This window comes from Lactuca virosa, chromosome 6, assembly GCF_052849685.1.
Source record: "Lactuca virosa cultivar CGN04683 chromosome 6, Lactuca_virosa_CGN04683_v6, whole genome shotgun sequence".
NCBI lineage: Eukaryota > Viridiplantae > Streptophyta > Magnoliopsida > Asterales > Asteraceae > Lactuca > Lactuca virosa.
In genome coordinates this window covers 213708110-213734478 of record NC_136431.1, presented here as the reverse complement: position 1 = coordinate 213734478, position 26369 = coordinate 213708110, and the positions used below count along the sequence as shown (strand labels likewise).

The 26369-nt window shown below is 41.6% G+C and overlaps 4 protein-coding genes across 22 annotated transcripts; 2 read left to right on the top strand and 2 right to left on the bottom strand.

Annotated features, from left to right (window-relative positions):
• The first annotated feature begins 15046 nt into the window (after positions 1-15046).
• Positions 15047-16990, top strand: LOC145119964 (protein NONRESPONDING TO OXYLIPINS 2, mitochondrial-like). Of its 19 annotated transcripts, none has more exons than XR_013714059.1 (5): positions 15047-15337; positions 15564-15735; positions 16037-16088; positions 16573-16613; positions 16808-16990. XR_013714059.1 is itself a non-coding variant. In XM_079055746.1 (4 exons), the coding sequence occupies exons 1-3, from the start codon at positions 15177-15179 to the stop codon at positions 16590-16592; spliced, it is 300 nt and encodes a 99-aa protein (XP_078911872.1). In that variant the 5' UTR covers positions 15048-15176; the 3' UTR covers positions 16593-16613; positions 16808-16990. The 19 variants fall into 19 exon arrangements, 8 of the variants coding, with proteins under 8 accessions (XP_078911872.1, XP_078911874.1, XP_078911870.1 ...); XR_013714060.1 differs by lacking the exon at positions 16573-16613 and adding an exon at positions 16304-16344; XR_013714058.1 differs by lacking the exon at positions 16808-16990 and adding an exon at positions 16304-16344 and having other exon boundaries at positions 16573-16590.
• Positions 16991-17085: 95 nt separating this feature from the next.
• LOC145119963 (Pentatricopeptide repeat (PPR) superfamily protein) lies at positions 17086-18911 on the bottom strand. The gene has a single exon (XM_079055742.1). The coding sequence runs from the start codon at positions 18858-18860 to the stop codon at positions 17124-17126; it is 1737 nt and encodes a 578-aa protein (XP_078911868.1). The 5' UTR covers positions 18861-18911; the 3' UTR covers positions 17086-17123.
• A 1552-nt stretch (positions 18912-20463) lies between these two features.
• On the top strand, positions 20464-23465 carry UMAMIT7 (Nodulin MtN21 /EamA-like transporter family protein). Its single transcript, XM_079056668.1, has 7 exons — positions 20464-20916; positions 21018-21083; positions 21167-21283; positions 22188-22440; positions 22510-22671; positions 22815-22962; positions 23081-23465. Exons 1-7 carry the CDS (start codon positions 20726-20728, stop codon positions 23215-23217), a joined length of 1074 nt encoding a protein of 357 aa, XP_078912794.1. The 5' UTR covers positions 20464-20725; the 3' UTR covers positions 23218-23465.
• Positions 23466-24669: 1204 nt separating this feature from the next.
• Positions 24670-25468, bottom strand: DMP2 (transmembrane protein, putative (DUF679 domain membrane protein 2)). The gene has a single exon (XM_079056311.1). The coding sequence runs from the start codon at positions 25388-25390 to the stop codon at positions 24848-24850; it is 543 nt and encodes a 180-aa protein (XP_078912437.1). The 5' UTR covers positions 25391-25468; the 3' UTR covers positions 24670-24847.
• Between the last annotated feature and the right edge of the window lie 901 nt (positions 25469-26369).

The following is a 26369-nucleotide window of genomic DNA, read 5'->3' as shown; positions in this document are numbered from 1 at the left end:
GTACAACCGGTACACTGCCCAAATCTATCTTGGTCTCAACCCTCGTATCCGAGATGTATGCCAAAAATCCCGAACAACCCTGATGGAGAAGTCTCCTAGCCCTCGTAGTTGAACATAGTGTTGGCCCCTGCAAGGCCCTCTCCCCATGAATAACCAGTTCTCCCCCACTTGGAGTTCGAACTCTCACCAACTGGCGCTCGCAGTCTATATTGGCCCCATTGGCCCCCAACCACTCCATCCCGACGATCACCTTCAGCCCTCGCAACGGTATCGGAACCAAATCAACACGGAACCTCTCCCCAAACACATTCATGACACAATCCCGATATACCCTCGCAACACTCACGGTGCGGTCATCAACAATCTCAACCTCCAACGGGGAATCCAAAGTCCCCGGAGCATCCCGAAACTTCTTACTAAGCGCAAGAGATACGAATGATCGGGTAGCTCCCTTATCGAAAAGAACATGAGCAGACATGCCATTGACCAAAAAGGTCCCTATACAAGCGCACATATATACATATAAGCATAACAAATAATATCAAACAGGAAAAATAGATTACGTCTGGTGCAACTCGAGCCTCCTCTGTGGTCAGCTGAAATGCGCGGCTCTTCACCGCAGGAGCTTCCACCTTGGCAGGGCGGCCGTCAGTGATCCTCATTGTGGCGGGCGCAGGCACCGCCACTGCTCCTCCTCCTCCATGCAACCTCGGACAATCGACCCTTTTATGGCCGGCCTGGTTGCAGTGGAAACAAATCAAGCCCTTCTTGGGGCAATCCCTGCTCAGATGGCCTGGTTGGCCACACGCGTAACATCCCGAGCCCGCTGCTTGATAAGCCCCATTATGCAACTTACCACACTTGGCACACCGGTCATGGCCCTGCTGGCCCCTACTGGAAGAATCAAAGGTCTTAGGATTTTTAACATGACCTACAACTGTCTGTGCATGCTCTGGCTTCCGCTTGGTGCGGAACTCCAACTCCATCCCCGCTCCCGGACCTTCTCCACCATCTCATTCAGGGTTTTGCACCCTAAAAAGCTCACGAACTCATGGATATCATCCCTCAGCATGGATTGATACCTCGTCCTCCTCATATCCTCATCCGCATCATACTACTGAATCAATAGTGCTCGTTCCCGAGACTTGGTGGTGATCTCCGCCACAGTCTCGGTGTTCTGTTGTAACTCCTGGAACTCCCTCGCAATCCGTTGCACCTCGATGGATGGTGCAAACTCCAACTCGAAACGCCTAACAAAATCCTCCCATGACATCTACGCCACTCCAGCTGATCCCACCTGATGGGTCACCTCCTCCCACCAGTCCCTAGCTCGGTCCCTCAACATACACAAAATAAACCCCACTTTTGCTGCCTCGGGGCAAGAGCTCGTGCGCTGAGCATTCTCCATGTCTGCCACCCAACGTCAACTAACTATTGGGTCCTTGACCCCAAAGAACTCAGGCGTCCCGCACACCTTGAACTCCCGGAACGAGGGAGTTCGGGCCCCTATCTGGCCCATAGCAATCTCGGCTCAGAAAGACCTGAGCCGCTCCTCCATGATCTCCATCATCCCTTCCTTGACGGTCCCGAAAATCACTGGGGTAGCGTCAAGAATGCCCCTCGTAACCTCGACTGCGATAAGCTCGTGCAGCCTCTCGTCAATGGGATCCGTAACATAGCCCGACCTAGATCCCGATCACGATCTTGATCCCCCTGCTCCATGTCTCATCACCACCATACTGATATGAAATACCATAAGACACAATGATCAAGATATTCAAAAGGGTATCCTTCCATACCGGTCTCCTTAGAGCTTCCAGATCTAAATTAGTTCGGGTACAAGTCCTGTGCTTTCAGTAGTACGGACCCAATACTACCTTTCACACCTACTTGTACCTTCCCCAAGGCTCTACCTAATAACTCTAATTCGTCCCAGAACAAAACATATCTCACAAACTACCGCATAACTCAAATCTTAGGCTATCCTAAGATTTGCTCAATCCCATCAAACCAGAACTCAAATTAATCATAACAGGTTGCCTTATGCATGCAAATTATACACAGAACAGGATCAAATATACAATCGAATAACAGACTCTACCCTAGGACCACAACTAGACAAGGAACAGGAAATAAGGCCAAATCAATTATTCTAAGGCTATAAGATCCAAACCGTATACAATTTTTAAAGCATACACATAGCAAATCCATAAAACTACCACATTCCAAATATAGCATGGCTAACATATTGGGGAAAACACTTACTTGAACTCGGCCGACTACGCGCATTGCACTCTCCCTTTTTCAGTTTTAAAAAGTTTTTGACTTTGATTTTTGAAAACAATTTTACCATTACCTCAGTTTGAGTTCTGACACACCCGAGAGTGTGCCCGAATCCTTCAAACCAAGGCTCTGATACCAACTTGTAACAAACCAAATTTTCAATAAAATTTTTCATTTTTAAATAACGAAATCATTTCCATAAATTATAAAATCCCAATCACAATTGTTTTCAAAATCCATAAGATCAGATAAATCATTCATAAAATCAGAGTGTCCCCAAACAAAACGCCAGAGAGTGCATGCCGTGCCATCACGCCGGGCTCTTGCCCTTAGATCCTGAAGTACCTGAAACAAACAACAAACTGTAAGCTAATGCTTAGCGAGTTCCCCAGAGCATACCCCACATAAACCACATAATCATATAATTTGTATCAATCACATAAGCTATGCATATAAACATATAAGGATGTAGTGGGCTCTTCCCAGGGTGTTACTCCAGGATGTCGTGGGCTCCCCCCAAGGTCTTACACCTATGTGTCATGGGCTCCCCCCATGGTCTTTACCTGGAAAGCCATGGGCTCCCCCACATGGTCTGACATCCAAGTGTCATGGGCTCCCCCATGGTATTTACCTAAAAACCCATATGCTCCCCCACATGGTCTTACATCCAAGTGCCATGGGCTCCCCCCATAGTCTTTCATGCAAATATCACATAAACAACTAGCATACCACATAGCATATAACCAACTAGAATATCACATATCACTACATCAACTAGTGTACCACATATTACAAAATGGACCGGCCTTGGTGCCTTCGGCCCATTGGTATGGTGAGGAGACTCACCTTAGTTTGCTGAACCTGAAAACTGCTTACCTAAGAGTCCGAAACCACCCATGCTGAACAATAATGTCATTAACCCAAAATTAGGATTGAATAAAATCTGATTAAAGCGCCCAATTACCTAATCCCAAGTCCTTCCATATTGGCCGAAAAGTTTTTCCTTTGCTAATGGGCTTAAAGTCCATGTCCAAAGCTATTAATGGGCCACATGGCCCAATAAGCCCAACCATAGCAACCATGGCTGTAACATCCCAAAAATACCAACTAAAAATTTCATTTTTAAATTAGGTTAATACATAAAACATCGTTATAAAACGTTCATAATAAAATATTCAGAGTACATCCCAGAAAATCCACAGTGCGGAAAACATGAGAGTGTGTGATATGCCGCTACCGCGCCGGCTCCTTTCCCCTAGCTGAAGAGGTACCTGAAAACAAAACTATAAAACGTAAGCACGAAGCTTAGTGAGTTCCCCCATAATGCCACATACCATGCAATCATATAATGAATAGCTAAGGGATACGGGCCTCGCCCACACCCATAGAGATACGGGCCTCGCCCACACTCTACTAGCTAGGAGATACGGGCCTCGCCCACGCTCCGCTACTAAACCATAACATACAAGTATCACACAGACAACAAGTATAAGCAATTCTATCATACTGGCATATAACACAATCAAACTCAGCTATGAGATACGGGCTCCGCCCACACTCCGATACTAACATATCGTCTATACGGGCCGGCCTTGGTGCCTTAGACCCGTCCCTACTGGAAGGAAACTCACCTCGAGAGTAGCTGTCGAAAACCTGCTCAGACTACGCCTGGCTGCCGCACAGGTAATCCCTCCGGCTATAAATCCGTAAACATGGATTAGGCACTCATAAATACCCCTAAGGTCAAATGACTGGTCAAAGTCAACTCCTTGGTCCAAGTCAACCTTCTGATTGACTGGACTCGCCGAGTCCATATGGCGACTCGCCGAGTCCTTCTATGTCTAGCCCGACTCTGACTCATCGGGTCCCTGTTCCCACTCACTGAGTCAGCCTGACTTGCTAGACGGGGACAACTAACAAACCCGCGACTGGACTCGCCGAGTCCAAGGGGGGGGGGGACTCGCCGAGTCCGACGAACAGATCTCACAAATTGCTCCAATCTTCCATCAGAACATCAACCTTGGAGATTTGGAGATTATGGGACTATAGCTACACGTTAAATTGCTAATTCCACGTGCGACTACGGAGGGTTGGACCTCCTACACTTAAACCCTTCTTATCCTAGTGACTGTTCATATGACTCGCCGAGTTGGAAGAACAACTCGTCGAGTTCAAGGCTATATTCAAGGGACTCGCCGAGTTTGAAGAACGACTCGCCGAGTACCAGACAATCTTCATAGGACTCGCCGAGTTGTGTATCCAACTCGCCGAGTCTAAGGCCATCTTCATGGAACTCGCCGAGTACCCTTCGACTCTTCACCCATTCTGGCCAAATCTGAGACATGCAATGGTTCCAAACCATAAATCTAAGCTCCTAGGGCATAAACACACGGAGTTTGGGAGGTTTAAGGGCTTGCAAACCACATATAAGGGACAAAAAGGGAATCTATTTTACTAAAGATCAAGAAGGAGCTTTCTTACCTGGTTAGGAGCTTCTCCCAGGGTAGATTTCGGATCTACCACACTTCCTTGCACCCTCCAACTTCCTCCTTCTTCTTCTAAGCTTCAAACTTCCTTCACCAAGCCAAAATCACTCACAAGGATCAAAATGGGCTAGGGTTTCGCTCTATAGTTCTTCTGGAAGAGAATGGGATGAAATGGGTGTTTTAGAATGGGTAAAATAGGGTGCAATGTCTGAAAATAGAGTTTCATCCAGACAGGTGGACTCGCCGAGTCCATGCATCGACTCGCCGAGTTCACCGCTCAAATCCTGTGTCCACCAGGTGCTACTCGGCGAGTCGGGACGCAGACTCGCCGAGTTCGTGGCAAAATTAAGATAAGAACTTAAATAAAATCATACCATGAACCCAGTGTTACAAATCTCCCCCACTTATTTTAGACTTCGTCCTCGAAGTCTGCCGCTCCCTTCCGGAACAGCTCTGGATAATGCTCCATCATCTCATCTGCGGGCTCCCAAGTCCTTTCCGATCCCTTCCGATGCTGCCATTGCACCTTCACCAGTTCCACCCTTTTGTTCCTCAGTTCCTTCGACTTCCGGTCTAGGATAGCCACAGGACGCTCGATATAATTCAGGCTGTCATCAACCTGGATGTCCTCCAAAGGTACCACTGCTGAATCATCCACCAGGCACTTCCGCAGCTGGGAGACGTGGAAAGTGTTGTGGATCTGACTGAGTTCGGCTGGCAGGTCCAGCCGATATGCCACCTTGCCCACTCGGGCTGCAACCCTAAACGGTCCAATATACCTGGGACCCAACTTGCCCCGTTTCCTGAATCGGATGACGCCCTTCCACGGCGACACTTTCAGGAGAACCATATCCCCGACCCGGAACTCCAGGTCTGATCGGCGCCTATCGGCATAACTCTTCTGCCGACTCTGAGCAGTCTGAAGCCTGCTCCGGACCTGCTGAATCTTCTCTGTCGTCTTGAGCACTACTTCGGTGCTCCCCATGACTCTCTGTCCAACCTCGCCCCAATATATCGGGGTCCTGCACTTCCTCCCGTACAACATCTCGAAGGAAGGGCGGTCAATACTCGCGTGATAGCTGTTGTTATATGAAAACTCGGCTAAAGGAAGATAGGTATCCCAGCTACCACCGAAGTCTAAAACACACGCCCGCAGCATGTCCTCCAGAGTCTGGATGGTCCGCTCGCTCTGGCCATCCGTCTGCAGGTGAAAGGCTGTACTAAAATGCAGACGAGTACCCAGCTCGTCATGAAACTTCTTCCAAAACCTGGAAGTGAACCGCACATCCCTATCCGAAATCACTGAAACTGGCACCCCGTGCCGTGCCACCACCTCTCTGATGTAGATATCGGCCAATTTCTCGGCCGAGATGCTCTCCTGAATTGGGATAAAGTGGGCGCTCTTGGTCAATCGATCGACGATGACCCATATCGAATCCACTCCCCGCGCGGTCCTGGGAAGCTTGGTGATGAAATCCATCGTGATGTCTTCCCATTTCCACAGCGGGATATCCAACGGCTGCATCTTGCCGTGCGGTCTCTGGTGTTCGGCCTTGACCTTCCTGCAGGTCAGGCACCGCTCAACGTACCATGCTACATCACGCTTCATGCAGGGCCACCAATAGTCTAGACGAAGATCCCTATACATCTTCGTTACCCCTGGATGAATGGAGAATCGGGATTTGTGCGCCTCCTCCATCAGAACCTGGCGCACGCCTCTGAGATATGGAACCCACACCCTGCGGTGTAATGTCAATAATCCTCTGCTGTCATAGTCGAAGGAGGAAACCTGTCCCACAATCCGCTCACTCTTCCGATGTTCCTCCTTCATAGCCTCCCGCTGAGCCTCCCGGATCCGCTCCAAAAGCGGAGTCACCACTGTCATCCGCATGCAAATATCCCTGATCGGCGCCGCCTTGCGGCTAAGCGCATCGGCCACCACGTTGGCCTTCCCCGGGTGATAAAGGATTTCACAATCATAATCCTTTACCACATCAAGCCACCGACGCTGCCTCATATTCAGATTTGGCTGGTCCATGAGGTACCTCAAACTCTTGTGGTCCGTGTAAATCGTACAGCGAACCCCATAGAGGTAATGACGCCAAATCTTGAGGGCGAACACTACAGCCCCCAACTCCAAATCATGCGTCGGGTAGTTCACCTCGTGAGGCTTCAGCTGCCTCGACGCGTAGGCGATGACATGCCCTCTCTGCATCAATACCGCGCCCAAACCTGAGATGGACGCATCGCATTATACAACAAAATCCTCCATGCCCTCTGGCAAGGCTAAGATTGGCGCCTCGCACAATCTCTGTCTCAGTGTCTCGAATGCTGCCTGCTGCTCAGGCCCCCAACGAAAGACCACAGCCTTCCTCGTTAACCTGGTCAGGGGTAATGCTATCTTGGAGAAATCCTGGATGAATCTCCGATAGTAGCCAGCTAATCCCAGGAAACTCCGAATCTCAGATGGAGATTTCGGAACCTCCCATCTCATCACGGCCTCCACCTTGGCTGGATCCACCGAAATCCCGTTCTGGTTGACAAGGTGCCCAAGAAACTGCACCTCGCGCAACCAGAACTCACACTTGGAGAACTTAGCATACAAGTTCTCCCTTCTCAAGGTCTCCAAAACCTCCCGCAAATGCTCCTCATGCTGCTCTCGCGTCTTGGAGTAAACCAAGATATCATCAATAAATACTATCACCGACCGGTCTAACATCGGTCTACACACGCGGTTCATGAGGTCCATGAACGCGGCAGGAGCATTGGTGAGCCCGAAAGGCATCACCACGAACTCATAGTGGCCATAACGTGTCCGAAATGCCGTCTTCTGCACATCCTCCTCTCTGACCCTCACCTGGTGATACCCTGAACGCAAATCTATCTTGGAGAACCAAGATGCTCCCTGAAGCTGGTCAAAGAGGTCGTCAATCCTCGGGAGTGGGTAGCGGTTCTTTACCATTACCTTATTCAGCTCCCTATAATCGATACACATCCGATGCGACCCGTCCTTCTTCTTCACAAACATAATTGGGGCTCCCCAGGGTGAACTGCTCGGTCTAATGAAACCTTTGTCTAACAGCTCCTGAAGCTGTGTAGACAACTCCTACATCTCAGGAGGAGCCAACCGATACGGTGCCTTGGCTATCGGAGCCGCACCAGGGACTAGGTCGATCCTGAACTCCACCTGTCGCTCTGGAGGTATCCCAGGTAGCTCCTCGGGGAATACATCCGCGAACTCTCGTACTACGGGCACATCGCCCACCGTCGCCTTACCCGCCTCCCGGGTGTCCATGACATATGCGACATATCCTGCACAACCCTGCTGAAGGTAACGCCTTGCCCTCGCTGCCGAACAGAAGGCTGGCCCTCGCTGTGATCTCTCACCCTGAATTACTAACTCTCCCCCACTTGGGGCTCTGACTCGTACTAACTGTTGCGCGCAATCTATCACTGCCCCATTGGGACTCAGCCAATCCATACCAATAATGACCTTGTTTCCCCGTAATGGAATGGGAACTAGGTCAACCAAATACCCCTCTTCGAACAACCTCAATACACAATCTCGGAAGACCTCTGATGCTCGCACCGACCGGTCGTCCGCAATCTCAACCTCTAAAGGGCAATCCAACATGCCCGAGGACTCAGGAAACTTCTTGCTAAGTGCAAGAGAAACAAAGGATCGGGTAGCCCCCGAATCAAACAACACCTGGACTGGAATACCGTTCACATGGAACGATCCTAAACGTATATACACAGAGCACATATCAATATCACAAATCTCATATAAATAGGTTAGAGGGAAAGAAGCATACCCGTCACCACATCGGGTGTAGCGCGTGCCTCCTCAGCTGTCAGCTGAAATGCCCGGCTCCTCACCACCGGAGCCTCTGCCTTGCCCTGCCGGCCATCTGTAATCTGCAGGGTCGCTGGAGCTGGCGCCTTTACTGGCGTTGCTGCTGTCAATTGGGGGCAGTTGGCCTTCGTGTGGCCCCTCTGGTTGCAGTGGAAACACAGCAAATCTGATGTCTGAATAACCGGAGCAGGGGCAGTACAATCCCTGCTGAAGTGTCCCGTCTTGCCGCACCTGTAGCAGCCTGTCGATCCTAATCTACACGGTCCCTCGTGCGACCTGCCGCACTTCCTGCAGCGGCCCGGTCCTGAATGGCCTTTCGGCCTACCATCTGATCCCTTGGGCTTCTTTCCCGAAGCCCCTATCGTCTGTCCCTCCTCTGCTTTCCTCTTCCAGATGTACTCCAGATCTATCTCCCTCTCCCTCGCCCTAGCAATCATAGAATCCAGGGTAGGGCAAGCTGAAAAACTGACATGCTCCCGAATGTCGGCTCGCAGCATGTCATGGTAGCGGGTCCTTCTCATATCCTCATCACCTGCATACTGGGGCACCAGTAACGCCCTCTCCCGGAACTTGGCAGTGATCTCCGCCACTGTCTCTGTCGTCTGCCTCAAATCCAAGAACTCCCGTGCCAACTGCTAGAGCTCCACCGCAGGCGCGAACTCCGCCCTGAATCTTGTCACAAAGTCCGGCCATGTCATAGCCTCAATGGCCGCGGCTCCCAAAGAGTCACAAACCAACTCCCACCAATCTCTAGCTCTGTCACGCAGACACCCTGCTGCAAATCGTACCTTCGACCCCTCGGGGCAGAAGCTGATCAGTTGTGCAGACTCAAGGTCTGCAATCCATCGTCTGGCAGCAATGGGGTCCTTCGCCCCATGGAAATCTGATGCACCACTGCCCCTGAAGTCCTTAAAGGACAGTGTGCGTGGTCCTGACTGGCTAGCCGCCATATCACTCCTGAACGCCCTGAGACGATCCTCCATCAACTCTACAATACCCTCCTTGATCGACCCGAAGATGATGGGAGTCGACTCAAGGATGCCCCTGGTAATCTCTGACGCAATGAACTCGCGTAGACCCTCATCAACTGGTTCGGACCCTGTCCTGATCCTGAGCCTCCCGCTCCCTGTCGTGTGGTCACCATACTGCAAAACATAGCATAATCACCATCATACTATATTCCACTAACGAGGCTCACATTCATATCACAAGTCCCCGGTCTCGTCTCGGCCCTTTTTGAATCGAGTACGGATCCTCCGCTTTCAGTAGTACGGGCCCTATACTACCTTCCACGTCTATCCGTACTTTCCTCAAGAATTGCCTCAACTCAACCAAGTCCTTTCTACTAATACTGCGGTTCTCGTGCTACTCTCGCCCTAGGCTTGCCCTAAGTAATCGCCATCCCACTCTCTGCCATCAGCTGCACAAGAAGTCCCTGCTTTCTTTCCCTAACTAGCTCGCGAATACTATTACATATTACTCAGACTAGATAATTCTTCGAATGAGAGGTCCTACCCTACAACGGTTGGACTCAAACAAGAGCTGCGAAATAGGGCTAGACCCAACCTTCTGGAATTATTTAATCCTTGCAATATGTAACTTAGCATATTCGTTCACTAGTTAGTGAAAGACGACTAGAACTCCTAATAGCACAAAGCAAGCAGCATTCGGGCATTGAGTACACATAATCAAGTATATACTACTCTGGCTATCATACTGACTGATCTGTACTAGCATGCAATTCTCAAAAAGCCGAAACACATAAAGCAGGCACATAAGGCATCATTCCTAGATCCTTAGTCCTATTCTAGCATGCTGTTCTACTAAAACTGAAATTGATAATCATAACGTAAACTTGTATGGGTACTTTGGGGAAAACTTACTTGAGCTCGGCCGGTCGCGCACATCACACACCTTTTTCTTTTTAGAAACCCCTTTTACTTAGTCTTTAGAAAATCATTTCTTTATAAAAATCTTTTAATCCCTCGATTTGAGTCCAGACACCCCCGAAGGTGTGTCCGAATCCCTCAAACCATGGCTCTGATACCAACTTGTAACATCCCAAAAATACAAACTAAAAATTTCATTTTTAAATTAGGTTAATACATAAAACATCGTTATAAAACGTTCATAATAAAATATTCAGAGTACATCCCAGAAAATCCACAGTGCGGAAAACATGAGAGTGTGTGATATGCCGCTACCGCGCCGACTCCTTTCCCCTAGCTGAAGAGGTACCTGAAAACAAAACTATAAAACGTAAGCACGAAGCTTAGTGAGTTCCCCCATAATGCCACATACCATGCAATCATATAATGAATAGGTAAGGGATACGGGCCTCGCCCACACCCATATAGATACGGGCCTCGCCCACACTCTACTAGCTAGGAGATACGGGCCTCGCCCACGCTCCGCTACTAAACCATAACATACAAGTATCACACAGACAACAAGTATAAGCAATTCTATCATACTGGCATATAACACAATCAAACTCAGCTATGAGATACGGGCTCCGCCCACACTCCGATACTAACATATCGTCTATACGGGTCGGCCTTGGTGCCTTAGACCCGTCCCTACTGGAAGGAAACTCACCTCGAGAGTAGCTGCCGAAAACCTGCTCAGACTACGCCTGGCTGCCGCACCGGTAATCCCTCCGGCTATAAATCCGTAAACATGGATTAGGTACTCATAAATACCCCTAAGGTCAAATGACTGGTCAAAGTCAACTCCTTGGTCCAATTCAACCTTCTGATTGACTGGACTCGCCGAGTCCATATGGCGACTCGCCGAGTCCTTCTATGTCTAGACCGACTCTGACTCATCGGGTCCCTGTTCCCACTCACTGAGTCGGCCTGACTTGCTAGACGGGGACAACTAACAAACCCGCGACTGGACTCGCCGAGTCCAAGGGGGGGGGGGACTCGCCGAGTCCGACGAACAGATCTCACAAATTGCTCTAATCTTCCATCAGAACATCAACCTTGGAGATTTGGAGATTCTGGGACTATAGCTACACGTTAAATTGCTAATTCCACGTGCGACTACGGAGGGTTGGACCTCCTACACTTAAACCCTTCTTATCCTAGTGACTGTTCATATGACTCGCCGAGTTGGAAGAACAACTCGTCGAGTTCAAGGCTATATTCAAGGGACTCGCCGAGTTTGAAGAACGACTCGCCGAGTACCAGACAATCTTCATAGGACTCGCCGAGTTGTGTATCCAACTCGCCGAGTCTAAGGCCATCTTCATGGAACTCGCCGAGTGCACTTTGGCACTCGCCGAGTACCCTTCGACTCTTCACCCATTCTGGCCAAATCTGAGACATGCAATGGTTCCAAACCATAAATCTAAGCTCCTAGGGCATAAACACACGGAGTTTGGGAGGTTTAAGGGCTTGCAAACCACATATAAGGGACAAAAAGGGAATCTATTTTACTAAAGATCAAGAAGGAGCTTTCTTACCTGGTTAGAAGCTTCTCCCAGGGTAGATTTCGGATCTACCACACTTCCTTGCACCCTCCAACTTCCTCCTTCTTCTTCTAAGCTTCAAACTTCCTTCACCAAGCCAAAATCACTCACAAGGATCAAAATGGGCTAGGGTTTCGCTCTATAGTTCTTCTGGAAGAGAATGGGACGAAATGGGTGTTTTAGAATGGGTAAAATAGGGTGCAATGTCTGAAAATAGAGTTTCATCCAGACAGGTGGACTCGCCGAGTCCATGCATCGACTCGCCGAGTTCACCGCTCAAATCCCGTGTCCACCCAGCTGCTACTCGGCGAGTCGGGACGCAGACTCGCCGAGTTCGTGGCAAAATTAAGATAAGAACTTAAATAAAATCATACCATGAACCCGGTGTTACAATGGCCCAAAACAGATAAATTGGACCACCAACCCAAAACATGACCAGGCCCAAAACTGATCAAGGCCCACAGGGCTTACAAGCCCAAAGCAAGCCCAAACCCATCTGAGTGCATACGCCCTGCGTACCACTCTAGTACGCTCAGCGTACTGGCTCCTTTAGCCGTACGCGCTGCGTACATGCTACATGCGCGCGACGTACTAGTATGGCATGCATAAATGACCATTAAGTTTTTAATGCTTGGGATATAAGCGTCAAGCTTTATATCTGAGTCCATTAAGACATTCTAAGGCATAAGGTTGGCAACTTTATGCCCTTGCATGCTCCATATGTTCCCGACAACCCCTTATAACCCATTAAGACCTTTCCATGGGTCTTAACTCATGCATGGGGTCAAAACACTCATCAAGACTGCATTTTTATGGTATGAATGAGCTAAGTGACCTCAGATCTATTCTTCCTAAGCTATGGAGTTGCTCAAACTCCCAAGAGATGTTCCATGAACACAAATGGGACAATATAGCAAACCCTAGCCCAATCTAATGAATAAGATAGCAAGATTAATACTTTATACCTCTAGAAACTCCTCAAGGTGAACTAGATGCAGTATCTTGAAGCCCAATGCCACTCCAAGCATGCTTAGCAATTTCTTCTTCTTGAATAAGCTCTAAAATGGCCACAAATACACTCTTTAAGCTCAATAACACTCTCACAAGGAAACTCTGGGGTAAAAGGACGAAATGAGGCTATGGAGGCTGATTAGGGTTTGGTCCAAGAGGCTTAAGGATTTTTAAATAGGTGTCAAGTCCGAGAATTAGGGTTTTGCTCTTTTGTCGCGTACGCCCCACGTACCTCTAGGTACGCCCAACGTATGCGGCCACCCTCCGCGATCATTCATCCTTAGTACGCTAAGCGTACTCCTGGAGTACGTCCCGCGTACTAAGGGACCATTATGCTATTTTTTTTTTCATTTCAAGGTTTCAAATGGTAATTACCTGATTGGGAGTGTTACAAAATAGGTATCGGTTTGAGAGCTGAGATTCAGAGTCGGGCCTTATCAGTTTGGTTCAGTTTGCGAGGTGAGTTTTCCTCATTGTACTTATGGGTCGAAGGAACCAAGGCCGACCCTTTGGATTGTTATCTTGGTTTATCGTATGATTGTGTATTGTAGTGATCTGATAGATCTGTATCCTGGTAGATAGGATGATGCTATGCTTAGTGATCTCTAAGATCTGTCTGTTTGTTTATTGGCTGGTTATTTGTATGCTTGTCTGTTATATATGTGTATCAACACGGTTTATGTATGGTTGGATTGAGGCGTTCCTTCTTTGTGCTGAAGGCCAACAGATCCAGGGCGTACCGGATAGACTGAATGCCAGTGGGGCATACCAGTCAGGTCGAAGGCCCGAAGAACGTTCCAAATAGGCTGAAGGCCCGGTGTGGCGTACCAGTCATACTGTAGGTTCTGTGAGCGTACCAGGTAGAATGTAGGCCGGTGGGGTGTCCCAGTCAGACTGAAGGCTCTGTATGCATGCTGTTTGATGTTATTGTTATGATTATGTGTTGTGTTGGCATTTTGGGGGAACTCACTAAGCTTTGGGCTTACAGTTTTGGGTTATGTTTCAGGTACCTCAGATGATTGCGGGAAGGCGAATGCGTGATCGTGCACCTCCTCGTGTTTTGATTTATGATTTTGGGAAAACTCTGATATTAAACATGTTTTGAAAACTAAATTGTAAACGATGATTATTTTTGGGATGGTTTTAAAAGTTTAAATTTTTCATGAATTGTATGAATGTTACAAAGATCTACAACCCTAAGTCCATTAAGTCTTTAATGGGACCAAAAGTTGTGTATAGACACAAGGTGACTCCAAGCATGACTTATTTATCAATCATTAGAAGCTTATAGACCATTAGAGGGCCACAACAAGCCCTGAACTTTCTTAAACTCCAATAACATCCATGGAAGGGACCAAAACCATTCAAAAATGATCTTAAACTTGAAACTAGAAGAAGAAATGTCAAGGTATGAACTTTATGCCTAAAATAGTTAAGAAATATGAAGAAGATATTGGATCCAAACTTGCTCCTTGCTTCCTTGCACCAAAATGGATTCCCTCATTCCTCAAGCTTTACCAAAGTCTAAAGAACAAGCCCAAAATCAAGCAAACAAGCTCTCAATCATGCATGGAGGCTACATTTTCCCGTCAAAGGATTGGAGGCTGAAGAGTATGCCCTAATTCATGAGTTAAAATCTTTAAATATGGAGAAACCCCTAAAAATCAAGGGTTTGGAAGACACTTTGATATGTCGATAATAGGTGGTCGTAGAACCCAACAAATATGTGAATGTAAGTAGCTAAAAGTAATAAAATAATTTAATAAAGATTAATAATTTTCAATAGTCAAATTGATAAAAGGAATATGTTGAAAGACTCTTTTTTAAATACCCTTTGTAAACAAGAAAAAATATGTTCATTTTCTTTTAGGTGAAAGAATCGGGTAGCAGCCCGGGTGAAATTTTATCCGGGTAACATGTAACTCAACCACAAGGGACACGACCCGATAGTTTAATTGTCGCTTGCCCTAAAACCCTAAACCCTATCAGACCATCAAAATTGGATTGATTTAGATTGGATATTTTTTACATTTTCCATCAGATCTCCGATCCCGCGATATTGCCAATGGCTTCAAGATGCAGCAGATTCATGAACAAAGCTTCAATTGCAAATCTCAAATCCGCTTTCAAGACGGCTTCCATGCCCAAATCTGCCCCTTCGTCTCCAAAATTTCCTCTTCCAACCAGGTCTACCACCTCGCCGGTTCCTCGCTTCTCAGTGTCAAGGTACGTGTTTTCTTTCTAAAACAAATATCCATTTGATGTCAATTTACGATTTACAACTGATATGAATACGATTCAAAAACAGGAAGTTTAATTTTCGGTAGTATGTGTTCCTTTTGTCTTTTAATTAGGAATCGCACCATTTTATTGTTGAATTTACTGTATATAGCTAAGATACCTTGAGAAGTTTCATAACATATTAAAGAATTTGCAATCATGTATCTGATAGGTGTCCATCAGAACTCGGAGGTGTTCAGTCTCTGTTACCTCTACATAATGCTGTCGCTGCAGCAAGACTGACATCCTGCCTGAGCACAACTTCAAGGAGTTGCAGATCTCTTTCACAGGGTACACTCTGCCGTACCTCTCCTGGCCTCTAATATGTTTTTTGTTATTTGACTGTGAGTCACAACTCCTCCCATGTGATGATATACAACTACAAGCCTTATGTGTTCATTCATATCTTGTTTAATTCTTCTACTGTTTTCTTGTAGAGGTGAATGCTTTCATGCCAACATGTCTTTAAACTGTTTTGTTATTGTAAATAAGGATCTGGTTTAGATATTCAATTAGGAACATAAACACTTGCATATCATATAAAAAGTAAAAACAAGTAATTAAAATCTTCAAAGACCACACCTAGTTTAGATCTTGGGCTAGATGCATGCATCAGGTATCTGACTGGAAGTTTGGTTAATGCAGGCACATGAGTTTCTCATTGCATAAAGATATACAAGATCTGTCATCATATCAAGTATGAGTCCTCTGTCATCTTAAAACTTTTAGGCTTATAAAATTAGACCTAATTTTATCAAATATAACAATATAGAAAATTGGAGAAATTCTGCATGTGCTGAAATATGAAGATTTGTGAATGATTTTATTAGTTTTAGTGAAAGTTGTGAGTCTAACTTGTTGCATATAGCTGAAATTAGAGTATAAAAGTAACAAGAATTCTCATTTTCCCAGATGCGTTTGATGGATCGTGATTGAATTTGCTGTGTGTAGAGGTGGGCCCACATCATGATGATAATACCAAGGAATTTTACTCGGATTCTTTAATATATGATGCATTTAATGATTCCGAAAACCATTACTCTTTTCTTCATTGCTTGTTTTATTTGGCTTGTAAACTATACAGAGTGTGACTGATTTCCAATTCTGGAACTAATTTAAATTAAATCTACAAACAATTTAAGTTAATGATAGTAACATGAGATTATTCTCGTTTTCCTCAGATGAATTTGATGGAACGTGATAGATTATGCTGTTTCTAGAGGTGGGCTTTGCTTCATGATGATAATAAGATGCAACTTTACTACTTGGATCATATGTATATATATAAACTTTTTATTAGGAAGTAAAAAAAAGAAAAACCATTTAGATAGAAAGTTTTTTTGCATGATGTTTTTTTACTGAATTCAAGTAGAAGAAAGAATATTATCTGATATGGGTTTTATTTGTTTGGATTAGAGCTGGGTTTATCGGTTCCAAGGTGACCTGTTAGCAGACATTTGGACTGAGAAAACAAGAAGACAGGTTCTGTAATTCATCCTCATTGTTCTGTAATTCATAAAAAGATGCTTCAAACTTTACAAAATAGCACCAACAAATTCACTATCTTTTCCTATTCTTCTTTAGTTCTACTTTCAATTATGTTGCATGTGTTTTGACTTTGTTTCTCTACTTTATTTCTTTACCAATAGTAGCTACGTATATTTGTTATGATTTGGTAGTATAAAATGAAGAAATAAACAAATCAATGGAAATACATTATTTAAATCAAATCTTAAACGTCAATCCAACTAAAACCAGCCTCTTTTATCACCTTATTGTCTCTCATCACCTTCCTCACTACTCTCACATCTTCCCACTTCCCAAATTGTGCATAAATATTCGACATCATGACATAAACAAACTCCATATCGCCTCTAAGATCAATCACCTTCCTAGCCGCCATCTCCGCCACTTCCAAATCCCCACAACCAGCACAAGCCGCCAACACCGCCCTCCACACCTCCCCACTTGACTCAAACCCTAACCGCTTTATCACCCCCTCAGCTCTCCAAATCTCCCCTTCACAACCCATAACCTTAATCAAACAACTACAATGCTCAACCGTTGGATCAATCTTATAATCACAAATCATCGATTCAAAGCACCGATTTGCAACTTTTAACGATGCCTTATCATGCCAACAAGCCGATAACACATTCAAAAACGTGATCCCGTCTGGTTTTAAATCTTTTACATCTTTCAATCTCTCAAAAAATTCAAATACTTTGATGGATTTCTCGTTATGCGCGAATCCCGATATCATCGCGTTCCATGTTACTAAATTTTTATCGGGTAACAATTCAAACAAAAACTCCGCGGTGTTCAACATCCCACATTTCGCATACATATCAATCAAACTGCTCCCGATAACTACCGATTCATCTAAACCGTGTTTCACCACACAACAATGGATCAAAATACCCCATGTGAAAGCACCAAGACGCGCTACACCACTTAAAATGCTTGAAAATGTGAATTCATCCATTTTTATGTTGTGCGAATGCATCTTGGAGAAGAATTCAATCGCGTTTCTTGGATGATTTCGGTTTACATAACTTGTTAGAATTGAATTCCATGAAGAGGAATTAGGGTTTGGAATCGTTGATAGAATCTCGATTGCATGTTCTATGTTTCCGAATTGTGCGATTCCATTGATGATTTCGTTGTATGATATTGTGTCGGGGTTTGGCATTTGATGCAAAAAGTGAAATGCTTGTTCGATTCTTTGGTTTCTAGCACATGAAGCGATTACCGAGTTCCAAGAAAATGTATCTTTGAAACATGTTTCATCGAAAATATTGATTGCATCTTCTACATGATTACATTTTCCATACATATCGATCAAACAATTTGCTATGAAAGTGTTCTGTTGGATACCAAATTTGATAACTTTAGAGTGAATCGATTTGCCTAATTGTACTAAATGTAGCTGTCCACAAGCGGGTAAAATAGCAGTAAACGAGTATGAATCTGAAGAAATTGTCGACTTTTGTAGCTGAAGAAACAGATGTAAACCAATACGGGACTTCCCAGAACGAACATACCCAGTGATCAATGAGTTCCAAGCAACTAAACCTGGTTCAGGAATTTCATCAAACAGTTTATGTGCATCTTTCACTAGATCCAATTTAACGTAGAAATTGATGAGGGCTGATGAAACGAATACATCGGAGTTGAACCCATATCTCAAAACGTAGGAATGAAGCTGCTGGCCACTGTTGTAGAGACCCAAATTCGTACATTCTCGAATCTTGTACACCAAATCGTACCCATTTGGTTTGTCGCCATTGTTAGGCATCTTACTGTTGATGTCATTTTCATGGAGGTCAGAAGTGTCTTTAAAGCAAGATTTGAAGACGTCTCTTTGGGAGAATTGGTTGCTTGTGATGAAATGATTTTGTAGAAACTGGTGTTGGGTATGTTTATAATTTGGTATATTAGTTTTTGTTATATTAGCAAAAACCTTCATAAGTATTTGAACAAAGGCACCTTCACTGATTGTGTTGTATCATTGCCTATATTGAACAAGTGAACAACGATATACTTCATAAAATAACAACTTATATTATTTAATTTCATCGGATCATGTAGCATTTTTTAAAATCTAAATTACATCTTTGGTCCTCCAGTTTAGTACTTATTTCAGTTTTTGGCCACTGAATAATAAAATAACAACTTATATTATTTAATTTCATCGGAATATGTAGCATTTTTTAAAATCTAAATTACATCTTTGGTCCTCCAGTTTAGTACTTATTTCAGTTTTTGGCCACTAAATGAATCTTTTGCAAATTTTTTTCCTTACTTTGATGATTAAGAATGATTTTGGTCTATCGACCTGTTTGTCAAAACTTGTTGGTAGTTGTTAACCGGTAGCTGAAAACTGTAATTGTTAGTTGGTGGATAAAAGCTGTAACTTTTATTTGTATATATGTATTGGCCAAAATATAGTTAGAAGCTTTTGAAATGTATATAATTACATAAAATGACATTTATATAAGAGCTATTAATGCAAGATTAATTTTGTTAAGGGTAATGTAGTAAATGTTTTATAATAGGTAGGAGTTTTTTTTTTTTTTTTTTTTTTACCAAAGGCTTGTATCCCAATAGTATATTGTGGTATATCAAGTGTTAGTAACAATGTGCCTTTCAATTAAATGTTATGGGTTCAAGACAGGATTTAGAGAAAATTAGTTTATGAGTAATATAAGAAGAATTTGTGTTTGCCGTTAAAAAAGCAACATAAGTTTTTTTTTTTTTTTTTATTTTTTTTAACACTATTTGAAGTACTTTTTGAATTAAAAGTTTTTTTATAAAATAAAAATTAACAGCTTTTGCTACCTACTATATACACATTCTTTTTAAAGTTTTTTTTGTCAAAACCTCACAAAAGCTCTTAAAAGCTCAATGCTGAACATGACTATCTTTCTAATAGAAATTACTATATCATTGGTCTATTTTTGTTTTTTTTTTTTAATTATTTATAAATGTTTGTTTTATTTAATGTTTATACGATTATTAAATTAGATTTGGGTCTAGGGGTGGCAAACTCGAGTTGACGGGTCAAAATGCATCAACTCGTACACCAATTATTCGTGTCGTCAGTTGGCGAATTGGAAACATCAACTCGAACGCAACCCTTCTAACCCGTTTAATTATATGGGTTAGGTGGGTTGACAGATGAACCCATATATTATTTGCATAATAGTAAGGACTAGTTGATTTAGGGCACGCAATACGCATAGGCTGATAGGTGTAGTCGCATAACTTAAATCTAATATATTACACAGTGAACCACCTCCGAGAAACTTATTTTAAAACGGTAATACCATTAAAAAAAATTATACATGGTGATAGGTTGACCCGTAAACCCAATTACTAACCCGAACACGACCAATTTATTTAGTGGATTGACAGGTCATAAATTTCAATCCAAACCTGGTTTGTTTTCGTATTGGGTTCATATGAAAAATTAACACCCGTATCCCACAACCCCTCCCCTACATACAACACATATGCCTACATCATTCATTGCAAAAGAAGAATTCAAGACAAGGGCTTCAAATTTCATTACAAATCCTGTTTTTTGAAAGGTTTCTTATTTTTATTTGAAATCAATACATAAAAAAGGTCTCTTTGATTTCATTCATTATCGATTTTTTCCCGCGATAACTTCAAATCTTCTAATTCAATTCTTCATCAATCAACACGAATTCAAGAAGATAAAAATTAGGGGTTTCGCCTCTTAATCAAACCTGAAGAATCCATGAATCCTTTTCAATCTCATCGCCTAAAACCATCCACACCAACATTCTAAAACCTGAACCATTTACAATGAGCAGACCAGAATTCATCGAAGACGCAACAATAATCGGTGGATTGATCGGAGTCCAGTTTATATACGCCGGAAACTCAATTTTGAACAAATATCTCATGTCTGAAGGCCTTCCTCAGTCTCCTTATATCATCTCCCTCAATTTCATCACCTTTCTTATCCTCTCCCCTCTTGCATTTTTCTTCGAAAGGTACCCAAAGCTTTTAGAAACCACCCATTTACATGTCTTTTAAGATTTTCGATTGAGTTTATATCAAAAGGTGAAAGATTTTTCTGATGTTTATGTTGCAGGAAAGCATGGCCGAAGCGATTGAGCCCGAAATTATCTGTTCAGTTGGTTTTGATATCGTTTTCAGGGTGAGAGAACGTTGGATTTCTGGGTTTAATTATATTCTCCTAATTATTTATTCTTTTGATTGTATTTTCGCTGTTCTTATTAGGGTGACGTTGTTTCAGTCGTTAATGTTGAAGGGGATAAACTTGACTTCAGCATCCATGGCTACAGCAATGCCAAATCTTGCACCAGGTCTCGTTTTTCTCATCGCTTGGGCATTTAGGTATTGACTTACTTTCAATTTATGGTGGATCTGAAAAACATTTACTTTAAATTACAATGGTTAATGATAAGTAAAAGTTATAAAGCAACAGTATTATGCACTTTAAGTCGATTGTTTTTTTAATTATACATTTTACGTTTCATATTAAATCGTTGGATTTGATTTCAACAAGTTAATTCATTCTGTCATATCGGATATCAAGAGTAGAAGCAACGTTAAAATTGAATAATTTTGTCATGGAAGCTACAGAGAACACCCACCTCATCATGTAATGAGAATCTAAAATTTGTTTACTAGGTCCATCGAGTACAAATGTACAATAATACCTAAAAAGCAAATTGTATAGTATTGAAAAGAAATGATTGAGGTAATGCATAGTTTTTATATTTAAAAATATTCATGAGTTTGATAATTAAGTTTGAATGGGTGAATTTCATCGCATTTGTAGAAGTTACTCGAAGTTCTTTTGTTGTAATTATATATCATCAACATAAATTTGAAAAATAAACACAAGACGTGCAAAAACATCTATTTAGTGTCTGCTGTTGGTTACCCATTGCAAGAAACAACAAAATTGTTATTTTTGTTATTTGGAGATGCAATGTTTTACATGTATCATAGCCAAAACCGTTTAATGCAAGAAATAAAAATGTATATATAATTTTGGTAGTATTATCTTTGAATATATTTTTAAAAAATACAATATTCTAATAAGAAAAAAAAAACTAAAAATGCAATATTTTAACAGAAATTAAATAAAAATACGTTATGATCTCTTACATAAAACCCTAACTTTGAATAACACGTCCAAGGTCCAACTCCACGCTTTTACTTTTTATTTGATGAATGGTGCAATTTATCTTTTTACAAATTTAATTTTTTATTTAATATTACACGCATGCAGGTTAGAAAAAGTCAACCTCAGATGCACGTACAGTAGGGTCAAAATTGTGGGTACTTTCTTATGTGTGGTGGGGGCCATTACAATGACTATTATGCAAAGTACTAAAAGGAAAACCGTCGCTAAAGATATCTTCCCACACGACGCCTTGTCTCCACCAACTGAACACTTCTATATTTTCGATTGGGACCATATTATCGGTTGCTTGTATCTCATTGCTGCTGTTATAGTTCTATCAAGCAATGTCATCTTGCAGGTATAATAAAAACTGATAAATGGGTCGCGACAGAAATTGTGTCACTAAAAATGTGTTTTTTTTTGGTAGGCTATAACTTTAAGGGATATGCCAACGCCTATATCGTTGTGTGCATTAACATCTTTAATTGGTGTGATGCTAACTTTGATGGTTGAGTTTATTCAAGATCAGGAAATTGGAAAAGAATGGCAAGTGTGGTGTTTAAAACAGCTTATGTGCTATGCTTTATTGGTATGAAATATGAATATTGAAATATCTATGACTTGTACTTTTCTAATAAAAAAAATAAACGAGTATATATATATATATATATATATATATATATATATATATATATATATATAATCATCGTTGATCATATTGGGAACAAGTAGGCTGGAACAGTATCTGGATTTTGTGTAAGCTTCAATGGATACGCAATGAGGAAGAGAGGTCCTGTTTTGGTTTCCATGTTCAATCCCATTGGCACTGTCATCACTGTTGTCATTTCTCGTTTCTTAGGTCACTCCATTGCCATTGGAAGGTATCATACTATACTCATGCATTAAACAGTTGTACCATGTGCTTTAGTGATCTAACACTAGACATAATTGATCGTTTGTTTTGATTGTTCATCAAGTTTTTATCTTGTTTACACAGCGCCTTACAGGTATGTTTGTGATGTTTACTGGGTTGTACTTTGTTCTATGGGCTAAAGGAAAAGAGGGATTTTTACAAAAAGAAGAAGACGAAATTGGAAGGGAGTATTGTGATGTGGAGACGCCTCTACTTCAATGACACCAGTATTTTCGTTATATTCGTTTTGGAAAAAAGATGTTCATTTTCTGAAAGATAAAAATATACTATTGCTAAGTTGACACAGATTAGTGTAGGGAAACTTGATTGTTATAATAACTTATTAGTTAGAATTATGCTGATAGGGTAACAAAACTTGTTAAGGGACTAACATTGCACGTTGATAGATAGTCTATGGACTATTTTCTAAAGTTTTCTCTAAATGTGAGATATTTGGGTTTTTGTTTTTTTGTATAAGACTGAATTAAGCTTTTCGTCCCTCTACTTAACTAAAAATTATGTTTTAGTCTATGATTACTTTGTGGATCATCTTTAAGTCATAGTTTGGTAAGATTCATCCCTTCATCTTCTTCGGTGAAAGCCCCATTTGCACCTACCAAGTTGCCCTTAATTAGGTGAAAAAAGGTAGATTTGGGAGTTAGAAGAAACATTGAAACATCAAGAATTGGAATTGATCCAACCGCAATATCTTAAGGTGGGTAACTTTATAAAAGAAATGTGTATAACATGAAAGGGGTTAAATCTTGATTTATGTTCTTAAAGGGTGATAGAGATTTTTTAATAATAGATTGATGAGGGGTATGATATCCTTTTGTAATGATTAAAAATAATGGTTATGAAGGATGGTATGTGTTTTGAAGTAATGATGTGTGATTATACACTAAATATTTTACAAATTAAGATACATATGAATATTGATAGTGTTGTTTAGAGCATCCACAATGCATTAAACTTATTAGAGTTTAATGGATTGACACATCATTATTTTTTACTTAATATACAACTCTACATTAATTTTCCTACAATGCAAGTTTAATGGAATATATATTTAATAGTTAAAATGTTTCTTTTTCTCCATTGAAGAGTTCAATGGCCATTGAACTCCATATCCATTGAATGCCAACATGACATCCTACAATAATTGAGTCTAATCCATTAAATGCCAATTAGACATGCCAGCTCATTTAACTTTCTCATTGAACTATGGATTGTGGATGCTCTTACGAAGAACTAGTTGTTAATAATGGAGAGCTTAAAAAAGTAATGATATGATCAGATGCTTACATGGAACACCCATATTATGACTAGAACTTTTTTTTTTTTTTTTTGTTTTGTTTTTTTTTAATGTTTTTTTTAAGTAAATTGAGTGTTTTAAATAAAATAGAATTAAAATGATTGAAATAATATGCGTGAATAAAATAAGATTTCAAAAGTTAATTTTATAAGTTCATATTAGTGAAATTTTTAGTTTCAAAGTCATTATATAAAATAATATAATATGAATAAAGAACAGCCGGCTTGTATCTGGCTTGTAGAAGTTATAACTACTCATCATGAAAAAAAATGGGGTGAAATCGTGTTATCGTGCACGTGCACGTGCACGTGTGTGCATAGGTTAGTAAGTGCAACGATTTTTTTAATATTAAATCAAACTTTGCAATTAAAAATGATTAATATTAAGCTTAAAATCAAAACAGGATAAACATTTTATAAAACAACAACATGCATATTTCTTTGAGCATGAATTTCAAGAAGAAAACTAGAGCTTACGCCATCACCTTTTTTTCCTTCAGTTTTAATTTCTTAATTTGTTACACGTAGTTTGCATTTGTCACTTGTTCGATTGTCTTGCAGATGGGTACCCTATCCCATGACGTGTATTAGGAAACACCATGAACAACGTCCCCGAAACAGCTCCGATCACCGGCGGCACCACCATCATCAACATTTTCTCGTTCGTCTCAAACGCAGGGTACAAACACTCCACCGTGTTGTCATCCAACAACGCCACCACCGCAAAAACAACCACCGTGAAAAGTGCATGCACAAAGTCTCCGATTCGAAGCCTGTACTTAGAAACATCAACGCCCGAGGATGATGGCGGAGTCGGCCAGAGGCCGTTAGTGGTAGCAATTCCGTAGTGGGTGGTTCCGTCATCATCTTCGTAGCTGTCGGTGAAGGAAGAGAATATGCAGGAGAGACCGCAGAGGGTGATGAGGATGGAGGAGAGGTACTTGTTGACGGTGGTGCAGTGGCCACCGTTGGTTAAGACAGGGTTGAGGAATTGGAAGGTGAAAACGGTGCCGGTTGGCAGGAGCTTTATGAGGTTTCCGACGCCAGAAAGTGTCTTGGTTTTTATTGTGTTGGTAGCCATTTCTTAAGGTGTTTGAGTGTGATTTATGGGTTATCTGATTGATCTTATTTGCATCGGCTATGGAGTTAATATATATAGCGGGAGATCTGGAGAGAGCTTTGATTAGAAGTAAGACGAGTGATGGCTTCTACTCTTCAATGTGGATTATGGAAAGCCTTCAAAGTATTCCATAAGTTTTTTAAATGGGAAACTCTTATTTTTCATCCATAAAGATAAATGTTTTGTTTGCCGTATGATTTATTAAAACTATTTTGATATTAGCATAATATTCAAATATATATCTTATATCTAGCATAGAGTTGCATGTTTTTATCCCCAAATTTACTTTCATAAACAACAAATATAATAATGGGTGATTTACGTTTGATAAATTAGATATTCATATATCTTTTATTTATATTTATTCTTTTATTCATATAAATTAATGACAAATTTATTAATTTATTTTTTATTTTAATATTTGTTTGATCTAATGAGTAAAAAGATGGATAAAAACAGAAAATAGTAGAATTTCTATTTACATTTACATCTTTACAAAACCATCTGGAAGTGACATATGTTACTCTACATAGTAAACCAATTATTTTATAGTTTTACAACCAAATAATATTATGATGACATATATTTAGATTCTATATGGTAAGAAACTTGATCATGACGTTTAAGGAAATTTCTATTTTGGAATGAACATCTTTTTCTTATCATATTAAAATTACTATAAATGATTATATACACCAACATTTGGAAACAATGTCTAGGTTTTCAAATAAAAGTAAGTTTTTACGTCTAAGATTTTAAAAGACGTGAATTTGTGCTCTTATCCCAAAATTTTATATTTTTCAATATTACATCACATATTTGACCTTTTGAAATGACAACCATTAGGCATCTCAATTTTAAAGGAAAACGTAAACGAATTAGTGATGCTTGACCGACCCAATGGCGGGTTTAGGGGATATGTGGGTGGTGCACGAGACTT